The sequence below is a fragment of the Xenopus laevis genome, chromosome 1S (assembly GCF_017654675.1).
Source record: "Xenopus laevis strain J_2021 chromosome 1S, Xenopus_laevis_v10.1, whole genome shotgun sequence".
NCBI classification, from domain to species: Eukaryota; Metazoa; Chordata; class Amphibia; order Anura; family Pipidae; genus Xenopus; species Xenopus laevis.
Genome location: NC_054372.1, coordinates 6,658,456 through 6,686,441, shown reverse-complemented (window position 1 = coordinate 6,686,441; position 27,986 = coordinate 6,658,456). Strand labels below are relative to the sequence as shown.

Genomic DNA, 27,986 nt, shown 5'->3' with positions numbered 1-27,986 from the left:
GCTTCATGTTGTAACCAACTGAATTGATGACAGCCAATCACTGAACCCTGCTTATATTTAGCATTGCCTGATAAAAGTTAATATGGAAAAGGGAAGTGTAATATTTCTCATTCCTGGAATCAAAATGTCATTGCAGTAGCAAAATGTAACTGAAATCACATGATTTCTAAAAAATTTTGACCATGACAACATTATCAACTGGTGGGAACATTTCCATCATTTATTTATTATTGGGAGCACCATGGGAAATGACAAACTGAAAAACATTTTATCAACATTTTCACCCCCAAAAGATATTTATTAATTCTGAGTTGTAAAAACATAGCTAATGACACTTATGGGACCTCAGTAAGGTTGAGGATAAAAATAATAATATTTGTGAATATTCCAGGATACTTTTTTCCTAAAGGTCATCTTTGAATCCTGCTATTTTACCTCGCTAGCTAAAGAATTGTGGAATCAACATTCCCTGCAAAGTTCCTTGCGGCAATGACATCAAATTCACATATTTAACATTGGTCCCTTCATTTTTTGGGTCTCTGGGTCCTCCAGCAGCCAGTGCACCAATGGTAGTTGAGTCTTAGGACTACACAAACTTAATTCTGACACGTGTACATCAATATGTTGCATTTAAAAGGAGCAATTGATTGTTTACCCAATGGACAGAAACAATGGCTCTCAATGACTATGAAGATCCTCATTCATCCAGGTCATGGTATATCTAGTATAAGTAATTCTAGAGGAACTGGACTTGGTGAGTAATTATTGAAGACGTTTCACTACTCAACCCAGCAGTTTCTTCAGTTCAAATGACTGGTATGGGAAATCCTCAGCATATAAACTCTAAATTTGTCCTCTAATCCAATCACAATGGCCATTTGTAGCTTTTCAGAGAGGTGACAGTTGAAACTCACAGAGGTGCGCATGCTGTGTAGTTACTGTGATAGGATTGCCAAGGTATCATGCAACGTCTAGAACCAGGTGTTACTTGTGAGAGTTGCATGAACGGATGTGTGAAGTGTTCTGAAACCGCCGGGGTACAGATTTAAGAACAGCATTGTATGTAGCAGACATGTGGTGTTAAAGACCCCCTCCTCTGTTTAGGGATGGTTTCTCCACCTTGATATGAATCCTTTCACACCTTGTTCAGACCAGTGGTCCTCTTTATCCAAAATATGGACATTGTTATCTTCAAAGGAGTGTCCCTTGTTTTGTATGATTCTCAATGTAGTTGCAGCCTTTGTAAAAGCTGCCATGGTTATCACTGATTCCACTGGCACTCACCCAAAGCATGCTGGAGGTTGACTATAGTAATGGGCAAATATAATTCATTGTAAAGCAGTGTTGTTCCCCCTTGATATACATTAATAAATGAAAGTATACTGTAAGCAGAGGCTGGAAATTTTCTGCATACTTGTATTTATTTTTATTTTCTAATAGTGCATATTATATTATAAGTGCTATTATATTTTTGGTGAATCATTTTCTAACTCTTCTCCATAACAGGAGCAAGGTAAGGGAAACACCGACAACGGCGAGAGCTGTAAGTAGCAATTTGCTGTCTCTATCTGTTTCCTTGGATACTTTGCCTAGGTCTTGGCTGTTGCCACTGTGCTCTGGCTGTGGCCCCCTAGCTGGAGATGGCATTCTCTTCAGAGGAGCATTGGTGTTGGGTGCCATCAGATCTAAGCTGGCATCTTTCCTCACGGTAATACTGAAATTCCTTACATCTGTATTCTCCGCGTCACTGGTCTCCTCCGGCTGTTGTGATGTCTGGCGTAGCCAATGATTATGTACATACGGAAGATTATACGCATCATTTCTGGAGCCCAGTGAATTACCATAAGGCATATCATTCTCTTCTGGTTGAACTCTAATTGTAGTGGATGCATCCCTGCCATTATCTCCCCTGCTTGATGGGCTGTTCAGCTGAGACTGATAGCTGTCTCTTTGGCTTTGTGCTGGTTGACCCTCAAAATCCCTTCTGTTGGCATTGATATCTTGAGTACGCTGCAGATTTCTCTCCAGGGAACGACTTATCTGCAAATTTTGTGACGACTCTGAGCTAAAAAGAAAGTCGTGGTTGAAAGACAAGGATTCAGTCACCGCCGAAACGCCTGCCTGGGTGTTTTGGTTTTCTAGCAAGAACACTAGTTCTCCTGGTTTGCTCAGCACCATGTCTTCTTCGTTTCCATTGTCAGGGCGATTTAGTGGCCTCACTGATGAAACTGGTACACCAGGATTTTCAGCAACCTCAAACAAAGGAAATAGAATGCTTGTCATGATATGTACTGTATATACAGATAAACTTACACAAGCTAAAGAGCAACCCCTCTGCCGTTGCATATCAGGCTCCCCAACAGTTGTGGGGTCTGCTCCCCTGGTAGATCTACCACTAACTGACAGGCTCTGCTCAGATTTGGGCTCCCGGTTACTGGCTGCTCGCCCTAAGCACCGGACCAGGCAGCAAGTTTCTATCTATATTTCTACTGGGTCCCAGGATTAGTCATCTTACCCCAGCATCTCGATTGGTGGGTTGGGATCAGCCAATTAGGCCTGACCCTACCCTATAAAAGGCCAACCTCCTCACCCTCCTTGCCTAAACTTTGGCCTACCTTAGCACTGTGGCATTTCCCCTACATAGGTTTCCTGCTCTAGCTCTTTGTCATTGTACCCATCCTTGACCTTGCGTTAACCTTGCCTTGTCTTCCTTGCCTTGTCCTGCCTTAACCTTGCTTTGACTATTCTCTGCCTTGCCCTCCCGTTCCTGCTCCAGTCCTCCTGCTCCAGTCCTCCCGCTCATCCTCTACCCTGTCCTGATCTTCGCCCGTTCTGTTCCACCCTGACAGAGACCCCCGCCCTCGTCACCCTGGTCCTGCCCTTTCCCTGTCCGTGTCCAGTAGGAACAACCAGTTTTTGCCTGATAGACCTCCTTCCTCCTCTGCCTCCACAGCCCCCCTACCTCACCCTTGACACTATCACTATCCACAACTGCCCCCTAGCCAAAATAATGTCTTGTCTGTACAGCTGATGTATTAATGGCAGGTATTTATGAGAAATAGGCAACAAAGTAAAGCTGGCTGCACATGGATCATGTATGGAATCAAAATGATGGCCTCTCTGGACAATAATTGTTTTTTGTTGACTGCAAGATAACTATCAGCGGCTTTTTAAAGGAGAAGGCAAGCTGCTGAAGCCGTTTATTGCCAATAGATTAGCCAAAATAGTTCAAGCTACAACACTATTTTTATTCTGCTTTACCACGCCTGAGTAAACAGCTCTAGAAGCTCTCTATTTTTGTTTAGAATAGCAGCTGCCATATTAGCTTGGTGTGACATCACTTCCTGCCTGAGTCTCTCCCTGCTCACCCATAGCTCTGGGCTCAGACTATAGCATGGAGGGGAGAAGGGAGGGGGAGAGGAGCAAACTGAGCATGCTCAAGCCCTAGCCCTGGAGGTTTAAGCTGAAAACAGGAAGTCTGATACAGAAGCCCATGAGTACACAATAGAAGGAAAGAAATACTGTGTTTCTTTTGACAGAGGACTCAGAGCAGAGGGTTTACTGATGTAGTTATATAGACCTTCCTGATAAAGCTTACTTAATTTTAACCTTTCCGTTTCCCTTAAAAAAGTCCTATAGTGTTAATTCTTCCTGGATAGTTAATGGTGAAACCTGGAATGGCACAGACAAAGCCATATAAAATCATACAATTTACATGTATTGTCAGGCTAACTGACTAACGGGTGATCCTTTGCTCTACCTCTGACTGTCTTGAAAGATGTGAAAGTGCCCTTGTGGGTAAAGATTCAGTTATTTCCCCCTAAAAAATGGAAAGGAAACCAGATTTGTCACAATTATCATAAATATGCAATAGTTTAAATTCCCTGTTGCTTCTAGTAGAAGAAAGAGTCAGAAAGGGAACTGCACTCAAAGTAGAGAGGGGATTGGTGTTCAATGTGGTCAGTAGGCACGGACGTTTCTTCATACCTAAATTTGCCACAGCTAGCAGTCTGGCACCTCCCATTCATATTAAAAAATAAAAGCATGTATATAAATAATATTAGCTGAGCAGAAAGTAAAAGGGACTGTATCTCTTCAACTGTTTATATGCAGGACCTGAACTAGGGGTAGAAATGTTGAGTTCTATTGTGACCAAAGGGAGGTGTGGTGGCGCTGATATGTGACACGCTCCCCACTTCTCACAGTCTATGCTCATCACTACAGTGAGGGGGCTATTGAGAAAGGGGGGTTTTCCTTGGGCACCCTTGACATTTGGCTTAGCGCAGTTTGCGGGAGCCAGATTACATTAGATCTAAAATGACATTATCAGTAAGAGGCTGAAACACACAATATCCATTTACCATATTCTGTGCCATTAATTTCCTGTAAAATGACTTATTATGGCTAAACACATTTTTGTTAAAATTCTCTTATTTCTCAACTAGAATTCATGATTCAGCTAAATCTGGACCTTTGGTGACAATCTATCAACGATAACTTACCCTTGAAACATCACGGCAACTTGCATCACTAGCAGAGTCCAAAATTGTGTCCGGTAAACCCCTGGGACTCTGAAAATTTTTCTGCAACATATTTAAGGGCAAAAAAAGAGAACAGGATCAGTAAAGTAAGTTTATTACATTTATTATTATTATTGTTATAATCCTATTTAGTAACACATAATATATTTGGTGGAAGTCCTTGTAAAGTTACAGATGGAGCACTCAATGCTGGTAGCTGGAATGCACCATAGAGCCATTATAGTATTGCAAGCAATTCTGTAATGAGATGAGTCGGCAAAGGCCAATATTACTGAAAGGCAGGAACTAAGACACAGGAGCTTGTGAAGAGCCATCAGCAAATGTAGATGATATTGCCTTTTTCATCAAATGGATTGCTATAGAATCCCCAATCAGAGGCTCATGAGCAACATGTTGTTCACCAACCCCATGGATGTTGCTCTTAGTGACCTCAAAGAAGGTCCACAGGCTTGGAGGCAAGTGTTTTTGCATAAAAACTAGGTTTATGGCCAAGCAGAGCATTCTGTAGACTGCCAGATCACATAGGGGCTTCAAAATAGTCAATCACAGCCCTTATTTGGCATCCCCATGGGGCTCTTTACATGCTTGTGTTGCTCCCCAACTCATTTTACATTTGAATGTGGCTCATGTGTAAAAGAAAGGTTGGTGCCCTTGTCATAGAACATTCTAGAAGTCATCTTGTTGCATGCAAAATATGCTGCAAGGTCCTGCCATCTTGGTTCAGATGGGCTTGATCATTATTTTTTAACAGGAGGAAGAGGCAGTGGCTAGAGTGAATGACTGTATCCTCTAAGGGTACATACGCATGGTGGTCATTAGTCTTTCATTGTGCTTCTATACTGCTTGTGTCAAGCAGGGCCGGAACTAGGGGTAGGCAGAGTAGGCACGTTCCTAGGGCGCAAAGCTGGGAGGGCGCCAGGCACGTACCTCCTCTGCTGCCTACCCCAAGTCCGGTTCCCTTCTCTTGCCCACTCTATGTGGTTTTCGCGCTTTGTGCACATGCGCAAATTCGCGCACGCGAGCGCAAATTCGCACATACGCACACGCGCAAATTCGCGCAGGCGCACACTAAACAGGCGCCTTAGCTGCCGGGCCTGCCTAGGGCGCCTGCCCAGCGTGGCCCGGCACTGGTGTCAAGTTGGTTTCCCAAACGTTCCACCTTAATCACCCAAAACAGTGCTTATCTTATCAGCATAAATGTCACTGAGATCCATCTATTTAGTTTGTAGTAAGAGATTTGTATAAAAACAACAGAACTTAAAGGGATATTGTCATGGGAAAGAATGCTTTTTAAAAACGCATCAGTAAATAGTGCTGCTCCAGCAGAATTCTGCACTGAAATCCATTTCTCAATAGAAAACAGATTTTTTTTTTATATTTGACATGGTGCAAGACATATTGTCAGTTTCCCAGCTGCCCCTAGTCATATGACTTGTGCTCTGATAAACTTGAGTCACTCTTTACTGCTGTACTGCAAGTTGGAGTGATATCATCTCCTCCCTTTCCCCCCCCCAGCAACAACAGAACAATGGGAAGGTAACCAGATAACAGTTCTGTAAAACAAGATAACAGCTGTCTGGTTGATCTAAGAACATCACTCAATAGTAAAATCCAGGTCCCACTGAGACACATTCAGTTACATTGAGTAGGAGAAACAACAGCCACTGTTGCTGGTTCAGGAATACAATTTTATATTGTAGAGTGAATTATTTGCAGTGTAAACAATGTAATTTAGAAATAAAAACGACTCCATAAAAATCTCCAGAGAATCCCCTTAATTCTCACCTGTCGTACATCAGGCTCCCTTGGGGTGCTAACTAGGGGTTGGTCTAAATTCTGGGAGGAGGAAGAAGATGTGGAGTTTAATGGTGACACCTATAAAAGTGAAAAAAAAAGAAAAAGTGACTTACTGATTACTGTATGGGTTGGAACTAATTACATACGTTTATGGATGACTTAATAGCTGGCACTAAATGCAGTGTATCTATATTCTATCTATGAAATAACTATGTAGATTAGTTGAGATCAGAGAGGACATATAAGCAAGTATGCAGGATATTTATACTGTACCTGTAATGGGACTAGGTTAGGTGAACCCTAGTCCCATTGATTAGGGAGATTGCTTACAATTACTTCTAACCTTGTATTTTAACCTATGAATGCAATTCATAAGTAATAAAGGTCCATTCTCTAAAACAGTGCTGTCCAACTTCTGTGGGACAGAGGGCCGATTTTTTTCTGGTATACATGGTGGAGGGCTTTAAACCACTAAACCACACCCATGTTATCCCATGTCCACAGAAATAGCACACCAATAGACCAAATGTGAAAAAAGTTGTCATATTAAGACATACTGTACCCTTAAATACATATACCTACTCCTCCCCTGTGGATAACACAGCACCCCCCAGAATATGATTAAACACCTTAGGGGCCTCTAACAATAATTTTCAAATGGTAACAAACACCCAAAACAAATACCAGGCTTATGTTCCACAGGCAGAGCAGAGCACACACATGGAGCACAAGGAAGGCAGAGTATTGCAGACACTGGCAGAGTATGGCACAGAGTATGGTACACCCAAGGAGAATAGGGCAGGCAGAGTATGGCACACACAGGAGGCATAGAGCAGGCAAAGTATGGCACACATAGGGAGCATAGGGCAGGCAGAGTATGACACACGGAGTATAAAGCAGCCAGAGAATGGCACACACAGGGAGAATAGGGCAGGCAGAGTATGACAAACAAAGGGGGCATAGGGCAGGCAGAGTATGGCACACACACAGAGCATAGGGCAGGCAAACTATGGCACACACAGGGAGTATAGAGCAGGCAAAGTAAGGCACATAGAGGGAGCATAGAGCAGGCAAAGTGTGACACATGGAGCATAGAGCAGGCAAAGTATGACACACACAGGGAGCATGGGGCAGGCAAAGAATGACACACACACGGAGCATAGAGCAGGCAAAGTATGGCAAACATAGGGAGCATATGGCAAGCAGAGTATGGCACACACAGGGGGCATGGGGCAGGCAGAGTAAAGCACATACAGGGGGCATAGGGCAGGCAGAGTATGGCACACACAGGGGGCACAGGGCAGGCAGAGTAAAGCACACACACAGAGCATAGAGCAGGCAAAGTATGACACACACACGGAGCATAGAGCAGGCAGAGTATGGCAAACACCGGGAGCATATGGAAGGCAGAGTATGGCACACACAGGGGGCATGGGGCAGACAGAGTAAAGCACATACAGGGGGCATAGGGCAGGCAAAGTATGGTAAACACAGGGAGCATAGGTCAGGCAGAGTATGGCACACATACAGGGAGTATAGAGCAGGCAAAGTATGGCACACACAGGAAGCATATGGCAGGCAGAGTATGGCACACACAGGGAACATATGGCAGGCAGAGTATGGCACACAGGGGGCATAGGGTACGCAGAGTATGACACACACATGCAGAGTAGGGTACACACAGGCAAAGTATGGCACACACAGGGAGCATATGGCAGAACAGAGCAAGAGACAGGGAAACCCACCAGGATTTATCTAACATGTGCTACATACAGTGACACAGTGCTGGTGCCACATTAGCATTTTGAATAAGGTGTGAACAGGTGAATAATGTGGCAGTTTCAGTCTGGGTCTCAGGTGTGAATAATACAGGGTTATAGGGTGTAAACATTAGAGGTGTCACAGGAGTGAACAATACAGGGGATTACAGTCTGACCTTGAGGTTTAAACAATGCAGGGGCCAGTTAATCTCTGTAGTGATACCTTTTAAAGCTTTCACATGGTAAACAGGCAGACTTTCATGTGGTGGGCCACACAAAGGGGCTGGTTGGACAGCCCTGCTCTAAAAGGTTAGAAAACATATACATAACTCTCACCAGTTGCACATAAGGTTCTCTTGGGGTGCTGGTCAAGGTGTGGTCCGAATTTCTGGCAGCAGGGGGTGAAGCAGTGTTTAATGGACGATTGTTGGACACCTTAAAAACAAAACAGTCAGTATGGCATTAGAAAAAATATCTTTAAAGGAGAACTAAACCTTAAAAATGAATGTAGCTAAAATACCATATTTTATACAGTGAAATTATGACACGAGGCTAAAGTTTGAGCTTGTCAATAGCAGCAATGATCCAGGACTTCAAACTTGTCACAGGGGGTCACCATCTTGGAAAGTGTCTGTGACACTCACATGCTCAGTGGGCTCTGATTGGCTGTTGAGAAGCTAAGCTTAGGGCTCGTCACTAATTATCCAGCAGAAAATGAGCTTCCCTGGCTGTAATATAAGCTGATGCTACAGGTTTGCTGATTATTCAATTCTGATGCTAATTGCACTGGTTTCTGTGCTGCCATGTAGTAATTATGTGTATTAATTACTAATCAGCCTTATTCTGTGACGTATATTTTATGGGGGTTATTTATCAAAAGCCAAATTTTTCTCATGCTTTAAACAAAAAAAGTGCGACCAAACTAAAATCCACAATTTTCCCTAATTTATCGTTAAAAAAAACTTGGAAAAATCAGATCTGGAAAAAACGCAACTTTTTCGGATTGTCATCTTTCAGATTTGATGCCCCAAAAATCCGAATTTTTCAGGAAATCTTGAAATTACAAATAGGACCTCTGCCGTTGACTTCTACAGGCCCTCGGCAGGTTGAAGATGGGGTAATTATGGATTCTGACTTTTTGCATCCTCTGGGTATAATAAAAACGAAAAATTCGGATTTTATACTAAAACAACTCAAATTGAGTTTTTAGCATTCAGACTTTAATAGATAACCCCTATGTGTACTGTATATTGTGAGTGGGTCCCTAAGATCAGTAACTGACAGCAGCACAGAGCATGTGCAGTGAATCAGAAGAAAAGAAGATGGGGAGCTACTGGGGCATCTTTGGAGACACAGATCTTTACTGCTAAAGGGCTGTGGTTGCCTTGGGCTGGTACAGAAACCCAAAACATAATGTACAACATTTCTGACTACTTTAGTTAGGCTTTAGTCCTCCTTTAAAACACCAATAATAATGGCTGGGGCAGTAAAGGGAACACGTCTGGATGGTAAGGGGAAGGTCTCCGACATTAAACTGTACCTTCCAGAAGATCTGCTGAGGGGAGTTAGCTGAGCTTGGAACACAGAAACAAAATAAAAAGAGACTTTTCAGTGCCACAGAACCATAGAGAACAAGGTTATGGGTTCAGTTCCAGCAGCAGATGGTATGTTATACAGTATGTCCAGAAAATAAAAATACCATAGAGCTGAAGCTGACATTTACCTAGGAGGGCATTTTACCCCCCTGTACATCCAGCTAGCTGGCCTATATCTAGATAATATAATATAGCATTTGGTAAGCCTAATATTGATGATTTCTCACCCTTATAACATCATTGTGACTTGCAGCACTGGCAGAGTGAATTGCATCCGGTGAATTTGTTGTCCTCTGCGGCTGTTTCTGCAACACATTTAAGGTAGAAAAGAGTATCATGTTCTGAATTTTATATTTCAGCATATCCATAGTGACGAGTGAAACAATTTGAATCAGTTTTGCAGTGAATTTCCAGGTTTCACCATGGGTGAAAAGTTTTGCGAACCTATGCCAAAAATTTGGCACACTTTTTTGTGTGATTTACACAACAAAATAGTTTTGACACAAGACAAAAATGTTCAAAAAAGACACACACAGTGATAGTGCACTTGCCCATAATATTTGCTGTGAAAAATCCGCATCATGTGACATAGGTGTCAAAAAAGGGGCGTCACCAGTATAAATAGCCACTGTCGGCCTTTGGAATTGGAGAGTTAAGCTATCACCATGGCACTCAGCTTGCTCAACACTCAGCAGAAGTGCTGCTTTGCCCAATTTAGGCTTCAACAACATTGAATGGCTGCCCCATCAATACACAGCAGCTTGTTTATATAAACTATAGTAGTACTTATCTGTTATCTACTGTGTATCCTGTGCCTGAATGGCTGCCCCCATGGCTACACAGCAGCTTGTTTATATAAATTATAGTAGTACTTATCTGTTATCTACTGTGTATCCTGTGCCTGAATGGCTGCCCCATCACTACACAGCAGCTTGTTTATATAAACTATAGTAGTACTTATCTGTTATCTACTGTGTATCCTGTGCTTGAATGGCTGCCCCCATGGCTACACAGCAGCTTTTTTATATAAACTATAGTAGTACTTATCTGTTATCTACTGTGTATCCTGTGCTTGAATGGCTGCCCCATGGCTACACAGCAGCTTGTTTATATAAACTATAGTAGTACTTATCTGTTATCTACTGTGTATCCTGTGCATGAATGGCTGCCCCCATGGCAACACAGCAGATTGTTTATATTCATTTTAGTAGTGTTTCTGAAGCAAATACAGCAATTTTACTAGTGCAGGGCAGCAGTACATTATATTGTCATTCCTTTTAAACACTTTCATATTCTGGTGTTATTGTTCCTTTAATTGCAGGGAAGAGTTATTATCTTAGTGTAGAGCAAACAGTATTCTCGTCACTATCGGCGCTGATCCAGGACACGGCACACAGACAACGGCATCAATGCAAAAAGGTTGGCTTTATTTGAACACACACATGCGGTTGTGGATTACAGCGGTGGATACACAAGGCTGTCTGACTTACGCGTTTCTTGCCGGATCACCCGGCACTTCCTCAGAGTCATGACTCTGAGGAAGTGCCGGGTGATCCGGCAAGAAACGCGTAAGTCAGACAGCCTTGTGTATCCACCGCTGTAATCCACAACCGCATGTGTGTGTTCAAATAAAGCCAACCTTTTTGCATTGATGCCGTTGTCTGTGTGCCGTGTCCTGGATCAGCGCCGATAGTGACGAGAATACTGTTTGCTCTACACTGAATACCGGCAGGAAGTGGCCGGCGTCTCGCATGGGCTGCGACCGGGAAAACACAGCGCTACTGGGTGAGCTCCGATGCGGATCGCATCATTCTTTGTATTATTAAGAGTTATTATCTTATCAGCTTAAATCAGCTTAAATGGCGTATCGGCTTTCTCGATAGTTTCCAGATTTATATAAAAGAGCTGGCAATATACAAGGAAAATAATGTTTATATACTGCTAAATCTCACCTGTCGTACATCAGGGTCCCTTGGGGTACTAGACAGAGGTCGATCTAAATTCAAGGCCGAGGGAGAAGATGTGGCGTTTAAAGGAGGAGAGTCAGACACCTATAAAAAAGCAAAATGCATTTCTGATTACAGTGTAGATTGAAACGAATCTGTTTATTAAAGACTTAATAGCTGCCACTATATAGATGTGCTCTGGTGACCCAGCACAGTGTAGAATAGCTGAGGCCAGAGAAGGTGATGACCCTTGAAGGTGGGTGAACAGGTTAATACATAGTAACATAGTAAGTAAGGTTGAAAAAAGACACATGTCCATCGAGTTCAACCTTGTTTTTTTTTTGTTTTTTTTGTTTATTAACTACCTATCTGCCAGTTGATCCAGAGGAAGGCAAAAAACCCATCTGAAGCCTCTCCAATTTGCCTTAGAGGGGGAAAAATTCCTTCCTGACTCCAAAATGGCAATCGGACTAGTCCCTGGATCAACTTGGACTATGAGCTATTTCCCATAACCCTGTATTCCCTTACTTGCTAAAAAGCCATCCAACCCCTTCTTAAAGCTATCTAATGTATCAGCCTGTACAACTGATTCAGGGAGAGAATTCCACATCTTCACAGCTCTCACTGTAAAAAACCCCTTCCGAATATTTAGGCGGAACCTCTTTTCTTCTAATCAGAATGGGTGACCTCGTGTCAGCTGGAAAGACCTACTGGTAAATAAATCATTAGAGAGATTGTTATATGATCCCCTTATATATTTATACATAGTCATCATATCACCCCTTAAGCGCCTCTTCTCCAGCGTGAACATCCCCAATTTGGCCAGTCTTTCCTCATAGCTAAGATTTTCCCTTTACCAGCTTAGTTGCCCTTCTCTGTCCCCTCTCTAATACAATAATGTCCTGTTTGAGTGATGGAGACCAAAACTGTACGGCATATTCTAGATGGGGCCTTACCAGTGCTCTATACAATGGAAGAATGACCCCCTCCTCCCGTGACTCTCTGCCCCTTTTAATACAGCTCAAGACCTTATTTGCCCTTGATGCTGCTGACTGGCATTGCTTGCTACAGCCAAGTTTATCATCTACAAGGACTCCAAGGTCCTTTTCCATAATGGATTTGCCTAGTGCAGTCCCATTAAGGGTATAAGTGGATATTTTTACATCCCAGGTGCATGACTTTACATTTATCAACATTGAATCTCATTTGCCACTTAGCTGCCCAGATTGCCAGTTTGTCAAGATCCTGTTGCAAGTGCCACATCCTGGATGGAATGAATTGGGCTGATAATTTTGTGTCATCTGCAAACACTGATACATTACTTACAACACCCTCCCCTAAGTCATTAATGAACAAGTTAAATAAAAGTGGACCCAATACTGAGCCCTGGGGGACCCCACTAAGAACCTTACTCCAAGTAGAGAATGTCCCATTAACAACCCCCCTCTGTACCTGATCCTGTAGCCAGTTTCCTATCCATGTGCAAACGACTTCATTAAGCCCAACAGACCTTAGTTTAGAAAGCAGTCGTTTGTGGGGCACAGTATCAAACGCTTTGGCAAAATCCAAATAGATCACATCTACTGCCCCCCCACTATCCAGAATCTTACTTACCACATCATAAAATGCAATCAAATTCATCTGACATGACCTATCCTTCACAAAGCCATGCTGATTGTTGCTCATAATGCCATTCATTAGGACAAAATTTTGAATGTGATCCCTTAACAAGCCTTCAAATAATTTGCCCACCACAGATGTCAAGCTTAATGGCCTATAATTGCCAGGCTGAGATCGTAATCCCTTTTTAAATATTGGAATAACATCAGCTTTTCTCCAATCCATAGGCACCATACCAGATGACAGTGAATCTGAGAAAATCAGAAATAAGGGCTGGTCTAAAACTGAACTAAGCTCTCTTAGAACCCGGGGGTGTATGCCATCAGGCACTGGAGCCTTGTTTACATTAATTTGTATTAAAGCTATTTGAATCATATCCTGAGTCAGCCACTGACTAACCATTCGTGCAGTTATTAAGTGAGCCTGTGAACCCAGACTCCTCTATTGTATACACTGAAGAAAAGAACTGATTTAACACATTTGCCTTATCTGTATCTGTTACAACCATACTGGTACCATTATTTAATGGAGCAACACTCTCAACCTGCATCTTTTTACTATTAATATATTTAAAAAACTTTTTAGGGTTAGTTTTCACCTCCACCGCAATTAACTCTTCATTTCTTTTCTTTGCCTTCCGGATTGCTGATTTACAACATTTATTACAGTGTTTATATTCATTAAATGCAGCTTCTGTCCCTACAGATTTGTAGTTTTTAAATGCCTTTCTCTTCTTTCCCATTAACATCTTTACCTCTGTATTAAGCCACACAGGATGATTCTTAGAGCTTCTACGTTTAGTCCTTAAGGGAATAAATTGAGAACAGTAATGATTTAATATCATTTTAAAGGACAACCATTTCTGTTCTGTGTTTTTAGCTGAAAACCTAATGCCCCAATTAATGCTCTGTAGGGCAGCCCTCAAGGCACTAAAATTAGCTTTGGCAAAATTCATGGTTTTTGTTGCCCCAGTATATTTTTGTTTTTTGCACCAGACATTAAAAGATATAACATTATGGTCACTATTACCCAGGGGTTCAATGACTTGCACATTTGCTATAAGTTCTGGGTCATTTGAGATCACTAAATCAAGAATAGCATTTTTTCTGGTAGGCTCCTCAACAACCTGTGCTAAAAAATTGTCGTGCAATAAGTTTATAAACTTGTTCCCATTAACTGATCTAGCAGTACTGTTGCTCCAGTCAATATCTGGGTAGTTAAAATCCCCCATTATCATTACTTTACCTAAACTAGCAGCCTTTTCTATTTGCATTAGGAGCTTTGTCTCTTCCTCCTCACTTACATTAGGGGGTCTATAGCATACTCCAACAATTAATTTGCTGGATTCTTTACAATTGGTGAAGAACTCCACCCATACGACTTCTGGCCCCTCATTTTCTAACACAACCTCCTCCTTTATATGAGCTTTTAAATCCTGCCTAACATACAGACATACCCCTCCTCCTTTTCTATTGCCTCTGTCCCTCCGAAACAAAGTATAGCCACTGATATTTACTGCCCAGTCATGCGACTCATTCAGCCATGTTTCGGCCACACCAATCACATCATATTTTCCTTCCATCACCAGCAGCTCCAGCTCTCCCATTTTACCAGTCAGACTTCTTGCATTTGTAAACATACATTTAATACTGGCACCATATTGAACATATGACATGTGCTCCTCCCTATCCTTAACAGTATCCCTAGCCAAATCTCCTCCCCCATTTTCCCTTTCTTTGCCCACTATCTCATCTAACCTGTCTTCCACTGAATCTTTTACTGAACCCTCCCCCCCCCACACCTAGTTTAAAATCTCCTCCTCCTCTAGCCATCTTCTCTCCCAAAACAGCTGCCCCATCATCATTGAGGTGCAGCCCATCCCTAGCAAAGAGCCTGTAGCCGACTGAAAAATCAGCCCAGTTCTCCAAAAACCCAAAACCCTCCTCCCTACACCAATCTTTTAGCCACGCATTAATCTCCCTACGCTCCCGCTGTCTCCTTAGCGTTGCTCGTGGCTCAGGTAATATCTCTGAGAAAATTACCTTGGAAGTCCTCGCCCTCAGATTTAAATGTTAAATCTAAGTGACAAATGTGATGTGTAATTCTTTTCTGGTCCTCTAAAAACTGTAGAATGGGGTTTTTACTGTAATCCCTTCAGGGCCACCATCAGTAATCTTCAAGTGAGGTACCACATTAATAATTTAGCAGGGCCCCTTCCTCGAGAGGCTACTGGTCAACAGGGCCCCTTGGGTGGTGCCCCCGATCCCCCATGGCCACTCCCCACTCCCCACTTGACCCAGCCAAACCCCACCCACTCTCCATAAACCCCACCTCTTTTGGGACTCGTGAGTCATGGTTTTCCATCTCAGCACCCCCCTGTACCCCCTGCTTCCCATTTACCCATCATGGGACTTATTTTTCTGAAGATGAAATGTGTAAAGACAGTAAAAGGTTAAAAAAAAATAATAGATAGATAGATAGATAGATAGATAGATAGATAGATAGTGGAAAGATAGATGATGGATAAATAGATGGACGGATAAATAGATAAATAGATAGATAGATAGATAATGGATAGATAGATAGATAGATAGATAGTGGAAAGATAGATGATGGATAAATAGATGGACGGATAGATAGATAAATAGATAGATAGATAGATAGATAGATAGATAGATAGATAGATAGATAGATATACCTGTGTTTTCAGATAATCCCCTGGGGTCACTGAAGAGAATGTTTTGTTTGGAGTGGACATTGGTGGGCAAGGATCATAAGAAGCAGCTGATACTGATGAGATCTGGACAGGTGACTTTGTTACCTTGGAGAAATGCATCATCATTATTGTAATGTTTTAATGACAATCAGGGGCGATCCTGCAGCCCTGGTGCCCCCCCCGGAAAACCAGGAAATATGGCCGCTCACTCATCAGGTCCACTCCTTATGGCAGGAGCAGCCCTGATGACAATATACACTTAGGTTCAACATGAACAACATGAACATCCTTTTCTTCTGCACAACAAATCAAAAAATACTATACAACTTGAAAAAAAAATTAAAATGTTGGAACCCCATTCTATCACACACCTGGGGTGCTGCCAACATGCAGCACAAGTGTCGGTGATTCGGGCCAATCTGAGAATTAAGCAGGTGCTTACACAAACTAGAAGTAGTAGTAATTGGCTGCCTACTCTTTGATTTCTCTTTGAGGAGTGTAAGGCAATGTATGATGGACAGCCAAGACTTTTAAAGGAGAACTAAAGCCTAACTAAAGAAGCCACTAGAAAAGTTGTACATGATGTTGTGTGCTTCTGTACCAGCCCAAGGCATAATTCCAGGGGGGCCCCGATGGCAGAGCACCCGGATGATTTCAACTAATCAATGGAGCTACACTAACAAGAACACACAGGGGGTGAGTTTGGAGCGGCCTACTTTCTTCTTTTTGCACTGTTTTGGTTGTCTCCCATAGACTCCATTTTATCCAAATAATCCACATTTAAAATCTTAAAAATGATTTCCATTTTTTCATGTAATAATAAAACAGTAGTTTGGACTTGATCCCAAGTAAGATATAATTAATCCTTATTGGAAGCAAAACCAGCCTATTGGGTTTATTTAATGTTTATATGATTTTCTAGTAGACTTCAGGCATAATGATCCAAACTACAGAAATGTCTGTTCTCTGGAAAACCCCAGGTCCTGAGCATTCTGGATGTGTATACACACACACACATATTAATAGTATATTATATGTAGTCATTAATTATTTACCTCATTTAGTGGATCAATTGTATCATAGGGAAAGGTTTCAGGTATGGGAGTTTTTACAGAATTTTCTATAGAGTAATTTTGTTGTAGGGATGATGATGATGATGATGATGATGATGGTACATCAGAATGGATGCTAGCCATAGAGTCTGTGCTACTATAACTAGGGTGGAACTGTGGAGTTTCAGCCTCCGTATGGGCAAGAGGCACAGTTTCTTGTTGGATTTGGGGAAGATCAATCCTAATCTGAGGATGGGGCTGTATTTCTTTTAATGGCCGTAATGGAGGAAGAGGATTTGCTGGTGGCTGGATATTGTATTGTGGTGGCAACGTCTGGTGCTGTTGATGTGGCAGCAGAGTGGTATCAGCCGGCAAGTAATTTGATTGAAGCTGCAGTCGATTGGAGTCAATTCTGGAATTAACACTTGAATTATCATGGCTTGGCATTGGCAAAGCTTCAGCACGAGGCAGAGAAGCTGGTTGTTGATTGTTGCCATTATCTATATCTGCGTTGGTCAGACCATTCCTTCCTGATGCAGATGGATATTGTTGTGAAGGACCTTAAAAACAAAAGAAGCCTTCTTACTAAGGTACATAATGAGTTGCTATAACTAAAGGTGGCCATACACGGGCAGATAAAGCTGCCGATATCGCTACTTTAGACCAATTTGCCAATTTATCTGACCGTGTATGGGGGCTTCCGACGGATATCTGGCCACGATATAGATCAGGTAGGTTTCATTTTTCCTAGGGCCAAATGTTCGGATTACCCTGTTATAGCCCTACCATTGGTGGGCATATCGGGGAAAGATCTCCACACGTCAAAAAAAATTGTCGGAAGTGCTGAATGGAAAGTGAAAATAATTGCCTAAGGCATAGAGGAGGGGCAGACAATACTCGATTGACAGCTGAGATATTTAAATGCACTTACAACAGCTATGAATGCTTTAAAGGAACAGTAACATCAAAAACATTGTTAAAAAATTCGTTAATATACAACGAAAAAAAGACAAATTAAATTTAAAATAGCAAAGCCTTTATTATGAGATAACTTACAGAAACTCCACTTTCTGTCCTTTTCAGAAAAGGCAACACGGCAAACATCCATTCTGCGGCGCTCGATTTCTCCTCCCTGGCTTCCCTCTCCCTCGCTCCTCCGGCTCATGTCGTTCTCAGATGTGGCCACAGTGACACTGTGGATCCGGGACTGAGCCAACAGTCTCTCCTCCCGGGCTGGGCTGAACCTGTCCCTGCCCAGCTCCTCCACCATCAACTCCATTAGAAAGAGTCTCCGAACTAATCCCACCCGGGCCAGCTCTGCCTGCTGCTGCCCCTCGCCCTGGGTCTTGAGCCGGTAGATAATGAGCAATTCCGCTGCCCCTGTGCACCGGCGCTGTGCCCTCCTGGCCCAGTCTCCCCTCCTGCTGGCTGCCCGCTTGCTGTCTGATGCCTGCGTTGCTACCGCCACATCGCCCCCATAAACACCTTGCATCTGCTGGGCGGTCTTCGCATACTTGGCCTTATCGGCCGCCAGTCTCTTCACTGGGGATGACACCTCCGGGGGGCTATTCCTTTAAAAAGTCTCTGCACTAGTCCCACTGGGCCGGCCCTGCCTGCTGCTGCTGCTGCCCCTCGCCCTGGGTCTTGAGCCGGTAGATAAGTCCGTAGATCTCTTACTGCTTCCTCTTGGGAGAAGAAGCGCCCACGGCCCGTTACTGTGTGCACAGTCCTCCTCACACAGTCCTTCTCTTTCCCCTGTCACGGGAGGGGGTTGGCCGGAGCGGTTTAGTCTGTGGGCTCCTCTCAGAGTGCTCACCCGGCGACCTGACTACCTGCGGCGGCAGATGGAAGCCTTGGACGGCCCGCGGGCCAATCTGAGCGCATAGGAGGACTGTGCGCACAGTACCGGGCTGTGGGTGCTTCTTCTCCCAAGAGGCAGCAGTAAGAGATCTACGGACTTATCTACTGGCTAAAGACCCAGGGCGAGGGGCAGCAGCAGCAGGCAGAGCCGGCCCAGTGGGATTAGTTCGGAGACTCTTTCTAAAGGAGTTGGTGGTGGAGGAGCTGGGCAGGGACAGGTTCAGCCCAGCCGGGGAGGAGAGACTGTTGGCTCAGTCCCGGATCCACAGTGTCACTGTGGCCACGTCTGAGAACGGCATGAGCCGGAGGAGCGAGGGAGAGGGAAGCCAGGGAGGAGAAATCGAGCGCCGCAGAATGGATGGTCGCCTTTTCTGAAGAGGACAGGAAGTGGAGTTTCTGTAAGTTATTTCTTAATAAAGGCTTTGCTATTTTAAAGTTAAATTTAACTTGGTGGTTTTTTTTTCGTTGTATACTAATGAATTTTTTTAAATTTTTTTCGATGTTACTGTTCCTTTAATAAAAAATAGAAATTAGATTTCATGTTTAATTTGAAAAGGACTTTTTTGTGTCTGGGTGACAGGTCTACTTTAAGGGAACAGTTCAGTGTAAAAATAAAAACTAGTTAAAAAGATAGTCTGTCAAAAAAAGAAAAGTTTCTATTATAGTTAGTTAGCCAAAAATGTAATGTATAAAGGCTGGAGTGAGTGGATGTGTAACATAATAGCCAGAACACTACTTCCTGCTTTTCAGCTCTCTAACTCTGAGTTAGTCAGTGACTATAAGGGGGGCCACATGGGACATAATTGATCAGTGAGTTTGTAATTGATCCTCAGCATTCAGCTCAGATTCAAAAGCAACAGTTATGACCCATGTGCCCCCCCTCATGTCCCTGATTGGTTAATGCCTGGTAACCAATCAGTGGAAAGCAAGAGAGCTGAAAAGCAGAAAGTAGTGTTCTGGCTATTATGTTACACATCCAGTCACTCCAGCCTTTATACATTACATTTTTGGTTAACTAACTATATTAGATACATTTCTTATTTTGCACAGCCTATTTATTATTTTGTTTTTATTTTTATATTGAACAATTCCTTTAATGTGCAGTGGTACTCACGTTTTATAACATGTTTATTGTATTCTTCCTCCAGCTGAGTCGCTAGCCCGTAATGCTTGCACTCTCTCAGGGCGTTCAGAAGCTCTCCCGCCCATCCGTCCCTTTTTGTTAAGGCATTCATAAATTCCCATATTGCATTTTGATTGCCTCTGTGTTGGGACGTTTGCCTTAATTGCTCCTTAAAAAAAAAAATAAACAAAAGTTTACTTTAATAGGTTTTAGCATTTTATTACATGTAATGCCCCTGTATAGGTTTTATGAAACGCTGCACCATTCCGGGCTGTTCATCTAAAGCAGGAGGGCCCATACTTTACTAATGTGGGGTCTACTTTTAGTGATGTTGTCCCACTATGATCTACATCCATAATTTCACTGTTGGCATTCTGTTCCATGGAAAATATTACTTAAATATTATATTGATTTATAGGAGAATTTATATTGCTATATTTAAAAAACATTTCTTACTTAGCCTTAACAGAATAAATATCTGAATTGCAGAGCATGAAACAGAAGGGTGATTTAGACAAGCTGTTTGTTGACAGTGTCTTGACATCTACCGATTTGGGGGCAAATTTACTAAAGGGCTAATGCTAGCAAAAATTCGCCAGTGTGATGTTATTTTGGCACTTGCCGATTTATTAACGGGTGCTGGCGTAAATTCGCTAGTGAAGTGGACCTACTCTAGCGCTACTTCGCTCCCTAAAGCCAGGTGAAGTTGCGCTATGGCGAAGGGACGTAACTACGCTAATTCACTAACTTGCGCATTTTACTGAACGTTACTTCTTGCGCCAGACTTGCCTTCGCCACCTCAGACCAGGTGAAGTGCAATAGAGTAGATAGGACTTGCTTCAAAAAAAGTTGAATTTTTTTCTAAGTCCCAAAAAACGCTGGCGTCTTTTCCTTTTTTAAGGGTGATAGGCTGAAAAAGATCGTGAATTTTTTTGGGGGTACCCTCCTTCCCCCCTACATTTCCTAACATATGGCACCTAAACTATACAGTGGGCACATGTATAGGGCAAAAAAAGACTCTATTTTATTTTATGAAGCTTTCCCAGGCTTGTGTAGTGTATTGTATTTGCTGCTACATATACGTCCATTGTACTTTAACTTGACGCCGTATGCAAATTAGGCATCACTAGCGCAACTTCGATTTGCTTAACGAATTAACGCTAGTGCAACTTCACTACCTTTAGCCTCCCTGGATGCAACTTCGGATTTTAGTGAATTTGAGCAGCCCTGGCGAAGTGCAGCGAGGCCGTCGCTAGCGCATTTTCGGCGCATAGTGAATTTGTCCCTAAAGGTCTACTGGTGGATCCCGATCTTCCTATTGGACACCCCCTTTCCAGAGCTCCAAGAGTTCATGAAGCAATACCTGAGTGGCAGTGGTGAGGCATGGTAAATGTGACAATATTTCTTCTAATGTTATAATGTACAGACTGCGAATGTTTGCAAAGAGGTAGTCCTTCAACTTGTCTTCAGCAAAGCCCATTCTTCACCCTAGAATAAAAACCAAGAGGAGAACTGACATTTAGGATCTATAAATAAAGGCTGGATGGACATTATTTCTTCACGCCCCATCCCTTTTATTAGTCTCTTCCTCATAACCCCCATTATGTTATAATCCCTGCACAAAAAGCAAGCAGGGCAATATCAGTTAGTCTGGATGCTCTCCCACAATCCATTTGGATTATTGTGTTTGTGCAGAGGTATCCAAAGATGTTCTTGTAGCTCCCCTCAAGGGGTGGCTCACCTTTCAGTTCATTTAGTATATTATAGAATGTCCTATATCTAGCAACTTTGCAATTGGTCTTTATTTTTTGCCTTCATCTTCTACATCCTTCCAGCCTTCAGACAGGGGTCACTGACCCCTGCAGCTAAAAACAATTGCTCTGTGATTTTCCAAATGTATTATTATTGTTCCTTTTTATTCCTCATCTTTCTATTCAGTGTCTGTCCTGCTCTTATTCCAGTCTCACTTTCAGACCACTGCCTGGAATTAAATAAGACCCTAAAAAACCATTTCCAAATTGGTCTCAGCATACCACACTAAAAGTTAATTTAAAGGTGAACAACCACTTTAATGGAGGTCTTGCATCTGTAACAATGTAATGGTTATGGTCTAAAAAGCAACACAGAAGGGAGACTATGGGCTTCAGTGGGACATTTAGAAATGCATTCAAGACCATAACCACAAACTATGTCACATTAAAGTCTTAAAACCCTACAGTTATGGAAATAGGCTAGAGAAAAGGGACCTTTTGCAGCAATAACAACTTGAAGCTTTGCATACTGTTCTGGAGAGATTCTGACCCATTCTTCCAGATGGTTTGGTCCAGGTTCGTCAGTTTGGTCGAATGGCTTTCAGGGCCCTGCACTTTACACCTGGGCAATGGCATTTGTAATACACAGGGCACTTTATACTGCTGCAAACCTCCACTTAAACCCATTTACAAAATGTTATTTTCCAGAGCAAATCACCATATTTTTTTTTACCCACAATGCAGCGTTTCCCTTAGAATTGTAGGCACACACTAAGAGGCTGATTTATCAACTTTCAAAATTTAATTTTGTCAATTTGCAGGAAAAAAGTTACACCACAATATTTGTATTTTTAAAAAAATTGTGCTGTACAGATTTTACATGTGATTTTGGAGAAGCTAGAATCTCAGCTGCCATAAAGCAGGACAGGACTGCTGCTTCCACTGGGGATCAGATATTATCTGTGCAGCCACTGGGACAGAATGTCCTGTTAAACATATAGCTAGAATCTCAGCTGCCATAAAGCAGGACAGGACTGCTGCTTACAATGGGGATCAGATAGGATCTGTGCAGCCACTGGGACAGAATGTTCTGTTATACAGATAGCTAGAATCTCAGCTGCCATAAAGCAGGGCAGGACTGCTGCTTACAATGGGGATCAGATAGGATCTGTGCAGCCACTGGGACAGAATGTTCTGTTATACAGATAGCTAGAATCTCAGCTGCCATAAAGCAGGGCAGGACTGCTGCTTACAATGGGGATCAGATAGGATCTGTGCAGCCACTGGGACAGAATGTTCTGTTATACAGATAGCTAGAATCTCAGCTGCCATAAAGCAGGGCAGGACTGCTGCTTACAATGGGGATCAGATAGGATCTGTGCAGCCACTGGGACAGAATGTTCTGTTATACAGATAGCTAGAATCTCAGCTGCCATAAAGCAGGACAGGACTGCTGCTTACAATGGGGATCAGATAGGATCTGTGCAGCCACTGGGACAGAATGTTCTGTTATATAGATAGCTAGAATCTCAGCTGCCATAAAGCAGGACAGGACTGCTACTTACAATGGGGATCAGATAGGATCTGTGCAGCCACTGGGACAGAATGTTCTGTTATACAGATAGCTAGAATCTCAGCTGCCATAAAGCAGGGCAGGACTGCTGCTTACAATGGGAATCAGATAGGATCTGTGCAGCCACTGGGACAGAATGTTCTGTTATACAGATAGCTAGAATCTCAGCTGCCATAAAGCAGGGCAGGACTGCTGCTTACAATGGGGATCAGATAGGATCTGTGCAGCCACTGGGACAGAATGTTCTGTTATACAGATAGCTAGAATCTCAGCTGCCATAAAGCAGGACAGGACTGCTGCTTACAATGTGGATCAGATAGGATCTGTGCAGCCACTGGGACAGAATGTTCTGTTATACAGATAGCTAGAATCTCAGCTGCCATAAAGCAGGACAGGACTGCTGCTTACAATGGGGATCAGATAGGATCTGTGCAGCCACTGGGACAGAATGTTCTGTAATACAGATAGCTAGAATCTCAGCTGCCATAAAGCAGGACAGGACTGCTGCTTACAATGGGGATCAGATAGGATCTGTGCAGCCACTGGGACAGAATGCTCTGTTATACAGATAGCTAGAATCTCAGCTGCCATAAAGCAGGACAGGAAAGGAAGGGAAAATGGGGGAGGAGATTTGGCTGGGGATACTGTTAAGGATAGGGAGGAGCACATGTCATTTGTTCAATATGGTGCCAGTATTAAATGTATGTTTACAAATGCAAGAAGTCTGACTGGTGAAATGGGAGAACTGGAGGTGCTGGTGGGAAAATATGATGTGATTGGTGTGGCCGAAACATGGCTGAATGAGTCGCATGACTGGGCAGTAAATATCAGTGGCTATACTTTGTTTCAGAGGGACAGAGGCAATAGAAAAGGAGGAGGGGTATGTCTGTATGTTAGGCAGGATTTAAAAGCTTAAATAAAGGAGGAGGTTATGTTAGAGGGGCAGAAGTCTTATGGGTGGAGTTCTTCACCAATTGTAAAGAGTCCAGCAAATTAATTGTAGGCGTCGCTATAGACCCCCTAATGTAAGTGACGAGGAGGAGGATAAGCTCCTAATGCAAATAGAAAAGGCTGCTAGTTTGGGTAAACTAATGATAATGGAGGATTTTAATTACAGCAATAGTATAGCCAAGTTGTTGAAAAATTACTATACTGGATCAAGTGATCTCTAATGACCGAGAATGTAAAGCAAATGTGCAAGTCATTGAACCCCTGAGTAATAGTGACCATAATGTTATATAATTTAAAGTCTGGTGCAAAAAACAAATATATACTGGGGCAATAAAAATTTAGTGCCTTGAGGGCTGCCCTTCAGAGCATTGATTGGGGCATTATGTTTTCAGCTAAAAACACAGAAAATAAATGGTTGACATTTAAAATGATATTAAATTGTTACTTTTCTCAATTTATTCCCTTAAGGAGTAAATATAGAAGCTCTAAGAATCATCCTATGTGGCTTAACATAGAAGTAAAGAAGTTAATAGGAATGAAGAGAAAGCCATTTGATAACTACAAGTCTGTTGGGACAGAAGCTGAATTGAATGAATATAAACACTATCCTAAACCCCAAAAAGTTTAAGTATATTAATAGTAAAAAGATGCGGGTTAAGAGTGTTTACTTAGTTTAAATAATGGTACCAGTATGGTTGTAACAGATACAGAGAAGGCAAATGTGCTAAATCAGTTTTTTTCAGTGTATACAATAGAGGAGTCTGAGTTCCCAGGCTCACTTCATAGCTGCACTGATGGTTCAGCTCAATCTTGTCAGTGGCTGATAAAGCTTTAATAAAAATTGATGTAGACAAGGTGCCCAGACCAGATGACAAACACCCCCGGGTTCTAAGAGAGCTTGGTTCAGTTTTAGACCAGCCCCTATTTCTGATTTTCTCAGATTCACTTTCATCTGGTATGGTGCCTATGGACTGGAGAAAAGATGATGTCATTACAATATTTAAAAAGGGATTACGATCTCAGCCTGGCAATTATAGGCCAGTAGGTTTGACCTCTGTGGTGGGCAAATTATTTGAAGGCTTGTTAAGGGATCACATTTAACATTTTGTCCTAGTGAATGGCATTATGAGCAGCAATCAGCATGGCTTTATGAAGGATAGGTCATGTCAGACTAATGTGATTGCTTTTTATGCTGGACAGTGGGGGGGCAGTAGATGTGATCTATTTGGATTTTGCCAAAGCGTTTGATACTGTGCCCCACAAACGACTGCTTTCTAAACTAAGGTCTGTTGGGCTTAATGAAGTCGTTTGCACATGGATAGGAAACTGGCTACAGGATCAGGTACAGAGGGTGGTTGTTAATGGGACATTCTCTACTTGGAGTAAGGTTCTTAGTGGGGTCCCTCAGGGCTCAGTATTGGGTCCACTTTTATTTAACTTGTTCATTAATGACTTGGGGGAGGGTGTTGTAAGTAATGTATCAGTGTTTGCAGATGACACAAAACTATCAGCCCAATTAATTCCATCCAGGATGTGGCACTTGCAATAGGATCTTGACTAACTGGCAATCTGGGCAGCTAAGTGGCAAATGAGATTCAATGTTGATAAATGTAAAGTCCTGCACCTGGGATGTAACAATATCCACTTATACCCTTAATGGGACTGCACTAGGCAAATCCATTATGGAGACAGAGCTTGGAGACCTTGTAGATAATAAACGTGGCTGTAGCAAACAATGCCAGTCAGCAGCATCAAGGGCAAATAAGGTCTTGACTTGTATTAAATGGGGCAGAGATTCATGGGAGGAGGGGGTTATTCTTCCACGTGGATGCATGGAACTTCGCTGGAAAAATCTGTGCTGAGGGGTAAGTATAAAGTATGGGGCATTTCCCCGGGGGGTAGTTAGCCTGGGGGGAGGGAGGTCTACCTGGGGTGGCGGGTAAGGTTTTTTCCCCCCCAAGGTTGATTTCTCCTTTAAGGGGTGATATGATAACTATGTATAAATATATAAGGGGATCATATAATAATCTCTCTAATGATTTATTTACCAGTAGGTCTTTCCAGCTGACACAAGGTCACCCATTCTGATTAGAAGAAAAGAGGTTCCAGCTAAATATTGGGAAGGGGTTTGTTACAGTGAGAGCTGTGAAGATGTGGAATTCTCTCCCTGAATCAGTGGTACAGGCTGATACATTAGATAGGTATAAGGAAGGGTCGGATGCTTTATTCACCAGTAGCTCCTCCCAGCAGACAGGAGGGAGCCAATGAGATTAGAGGAGGGAAAGGGGTGTTACAGGGAGAGCTGGGAAGTGAATCAGGGGTACAGGCTGATACATTAGATAGGTATAAGAAGGGGTTGGATGGTGTTTAGCAAGTGAGGGAATACAGGGATATGGGAGATAGCTCATAGTACAAGTTGATCCAGGGACTGGTCCCATTGCATCTCTGAGGCAAATTGGAGAGGCTTCAAACGGGGTTTTGCCTTCCTCTGGATCAACTGGCAGTTAGGCAGGTTAAAATAGAGTTAAAAAGTTGAACTTGATGGACGTGTGTCTTTTTTCATCAGAATTGAATAATCAGCAAACCTGTAGCATCAGCTTATATTACAGCCAGGGAAGCTCATTTTCTGCTGGATAATTAGTGACGAGCCCTAAGCTTAGCTTCTCAACAGCCAATCAGAGCCCACTGAGCATGTGAGTGTCACAGACACTTTCCAAGATGGTGACCCCCTGTGACAAGTTTGAAGTCCTGGATCATTGCTGCTATTGACAAGCTGAAACTTTAGCCTCGTGCAATAAGTTCACTATATAAAATAGGACATTTTTAGCCACATTCATTTTTAGGGATTGGTTCTCCTTTTAGAATCATGTTACACTAAGGGTCAAATGCACACAAATCAATTTCCTTTCTGTCTTTTCTCCTGATCAAAGTTACGTTGTTATCAGTTCATGGCCACAGCAGTACGTCTTTAGGAAATATCTATATAGTCTCCCCATCGAGGAGAGACTTTGTCCTTTACTGAAAACTCTCCCATTCCCTGTAGTCAAGGCCTGCACCTTTCTTTTATCCGTCAGTGGAAGGAACGCAGCTCCCCTGCTCGTATTCTCAAGAAAACCACATGTAAAAACATTTGCAATGGTTTTAAAATTCTCAGTATATGTAATTGCATCTGAAAACATTTATCACTTTCTCTTCTCTGCTACTTCTCTGCTAATTCTCTGCCTCTCTCTCTCTCTCTCTCTCTCTCTCTCTCTCTCTCTCTCTCTCTCTCTCTCTCTCTCTCTTTCTCTCTCTCTGTCATTTTGCTGTTTGCCTGCTGTGGGTGAGGTCTCGTTATTACCAATCACGTTCAACCCGGTGTAGCCTGATTAGCAGTCCGGGTTCCTTTACTCCGAGAAACCGGAAGGAATCCCAAAGCCCAAGGCCCTGCCACTTTAATTTCCGAGTGTACCCACGACCCCCATGTACAGAGGCTTAAAAAAAAGAGAAACGATCCATCAATACTGTAAATATAACGACTTGCTAAAAATGTGTGTTGGGGTATTTAGTCTAACTGAGCAGCTACTTACCTGCTGGGATACTGTACTTGCTACAGATCAGAAACCTAAGCAGATACAATGTATCAGTCTCTGCTGTCCCTTTATTAAGGGAACTTCCTGGTACTGGCTGAAAAGCTGACAGTTTATAGAATGACACGCCCT

General features: G+C 42.6%; 1 protein-coding gene across 3 annotated transcripts; it reads right to left on the bottom strand.

Moving 5' to 3' along the window:
* Positions 1-800: 800 nt before the first annotated feature.
* On the bottom strand, positions 801-27,967 carry LOC121399261 (mitochondrial antiviral-signaling protein-like). Of its 3 annotated transcripts, XM_041579360.1 has the most exons (13): positions 27,855-27,967; positions 21,374-21,498; positions 20,002-20,179; positions 17,031-17,587; positions 15,958-16,080; positions 11,646-11,744; positions 9,921-9,998; positions 8,435-8,533; positions 6,327-6,416; positions 4,503-4,583; positions 3,761-3,820; positions 1,484-2,253; positions 801-1,430 (listed from the first exon to the last, which is right to left on the bottom strand). In XM_041579360.1, exons 2-13 carry the CDS (start codon positions 21,488-21,490, stop codon positions 1,427-1,429), a joined length of 2,256 nt encoding a protein of 751 aa, XP_041435294.1. In that variant the 5' UTR covers positions 21,491-21,498; positions 27,855-27,967; the 3' UTR covers positions 801-1,426. The 3 variants fall into 3 exon arrangements, with proteins under 3 accessions (XP_041435294.1, XP_041435293.1, XP_041435295.1); XM_041579359.1 differs by having other exon boundaries at positions 801-2,253; XM_041579361.1 differs by lacking the exon at positions 3,761-3,820 and having other exon boundaries at positions 801-2,253.
* Positions 27,968-27,986: the final 19 nt, after the last annotated feature.

What these genes read in the sequence shown, in the direction of transcription:
- LOC121399261 (XM_041579359.1), bottom strand. Translation starts at nt 21,490, where the DNA reads ATGGGCTTTGCTGAAGACAAGTTGAAGGACTACCTCTTTGCAAACATT. An exon ending in GTCACAATGATGTTATAAGG is followed by an intron (nt 8,534 to 9,920) that starts GTGAGAAATCAT and finishes TTTGTTTTTAAG; the next exon opens with GTGTCCAACAATCGTCCATT. An exon ending in GAGAACCTTATGTGCAACTG is followed by an intron (nt 6,417 to 8,434) that starts GTGAGAGTTATG and finishes TCACTTTTATAG; the next exon opens with GTGTCACCATTAAACTCCAC.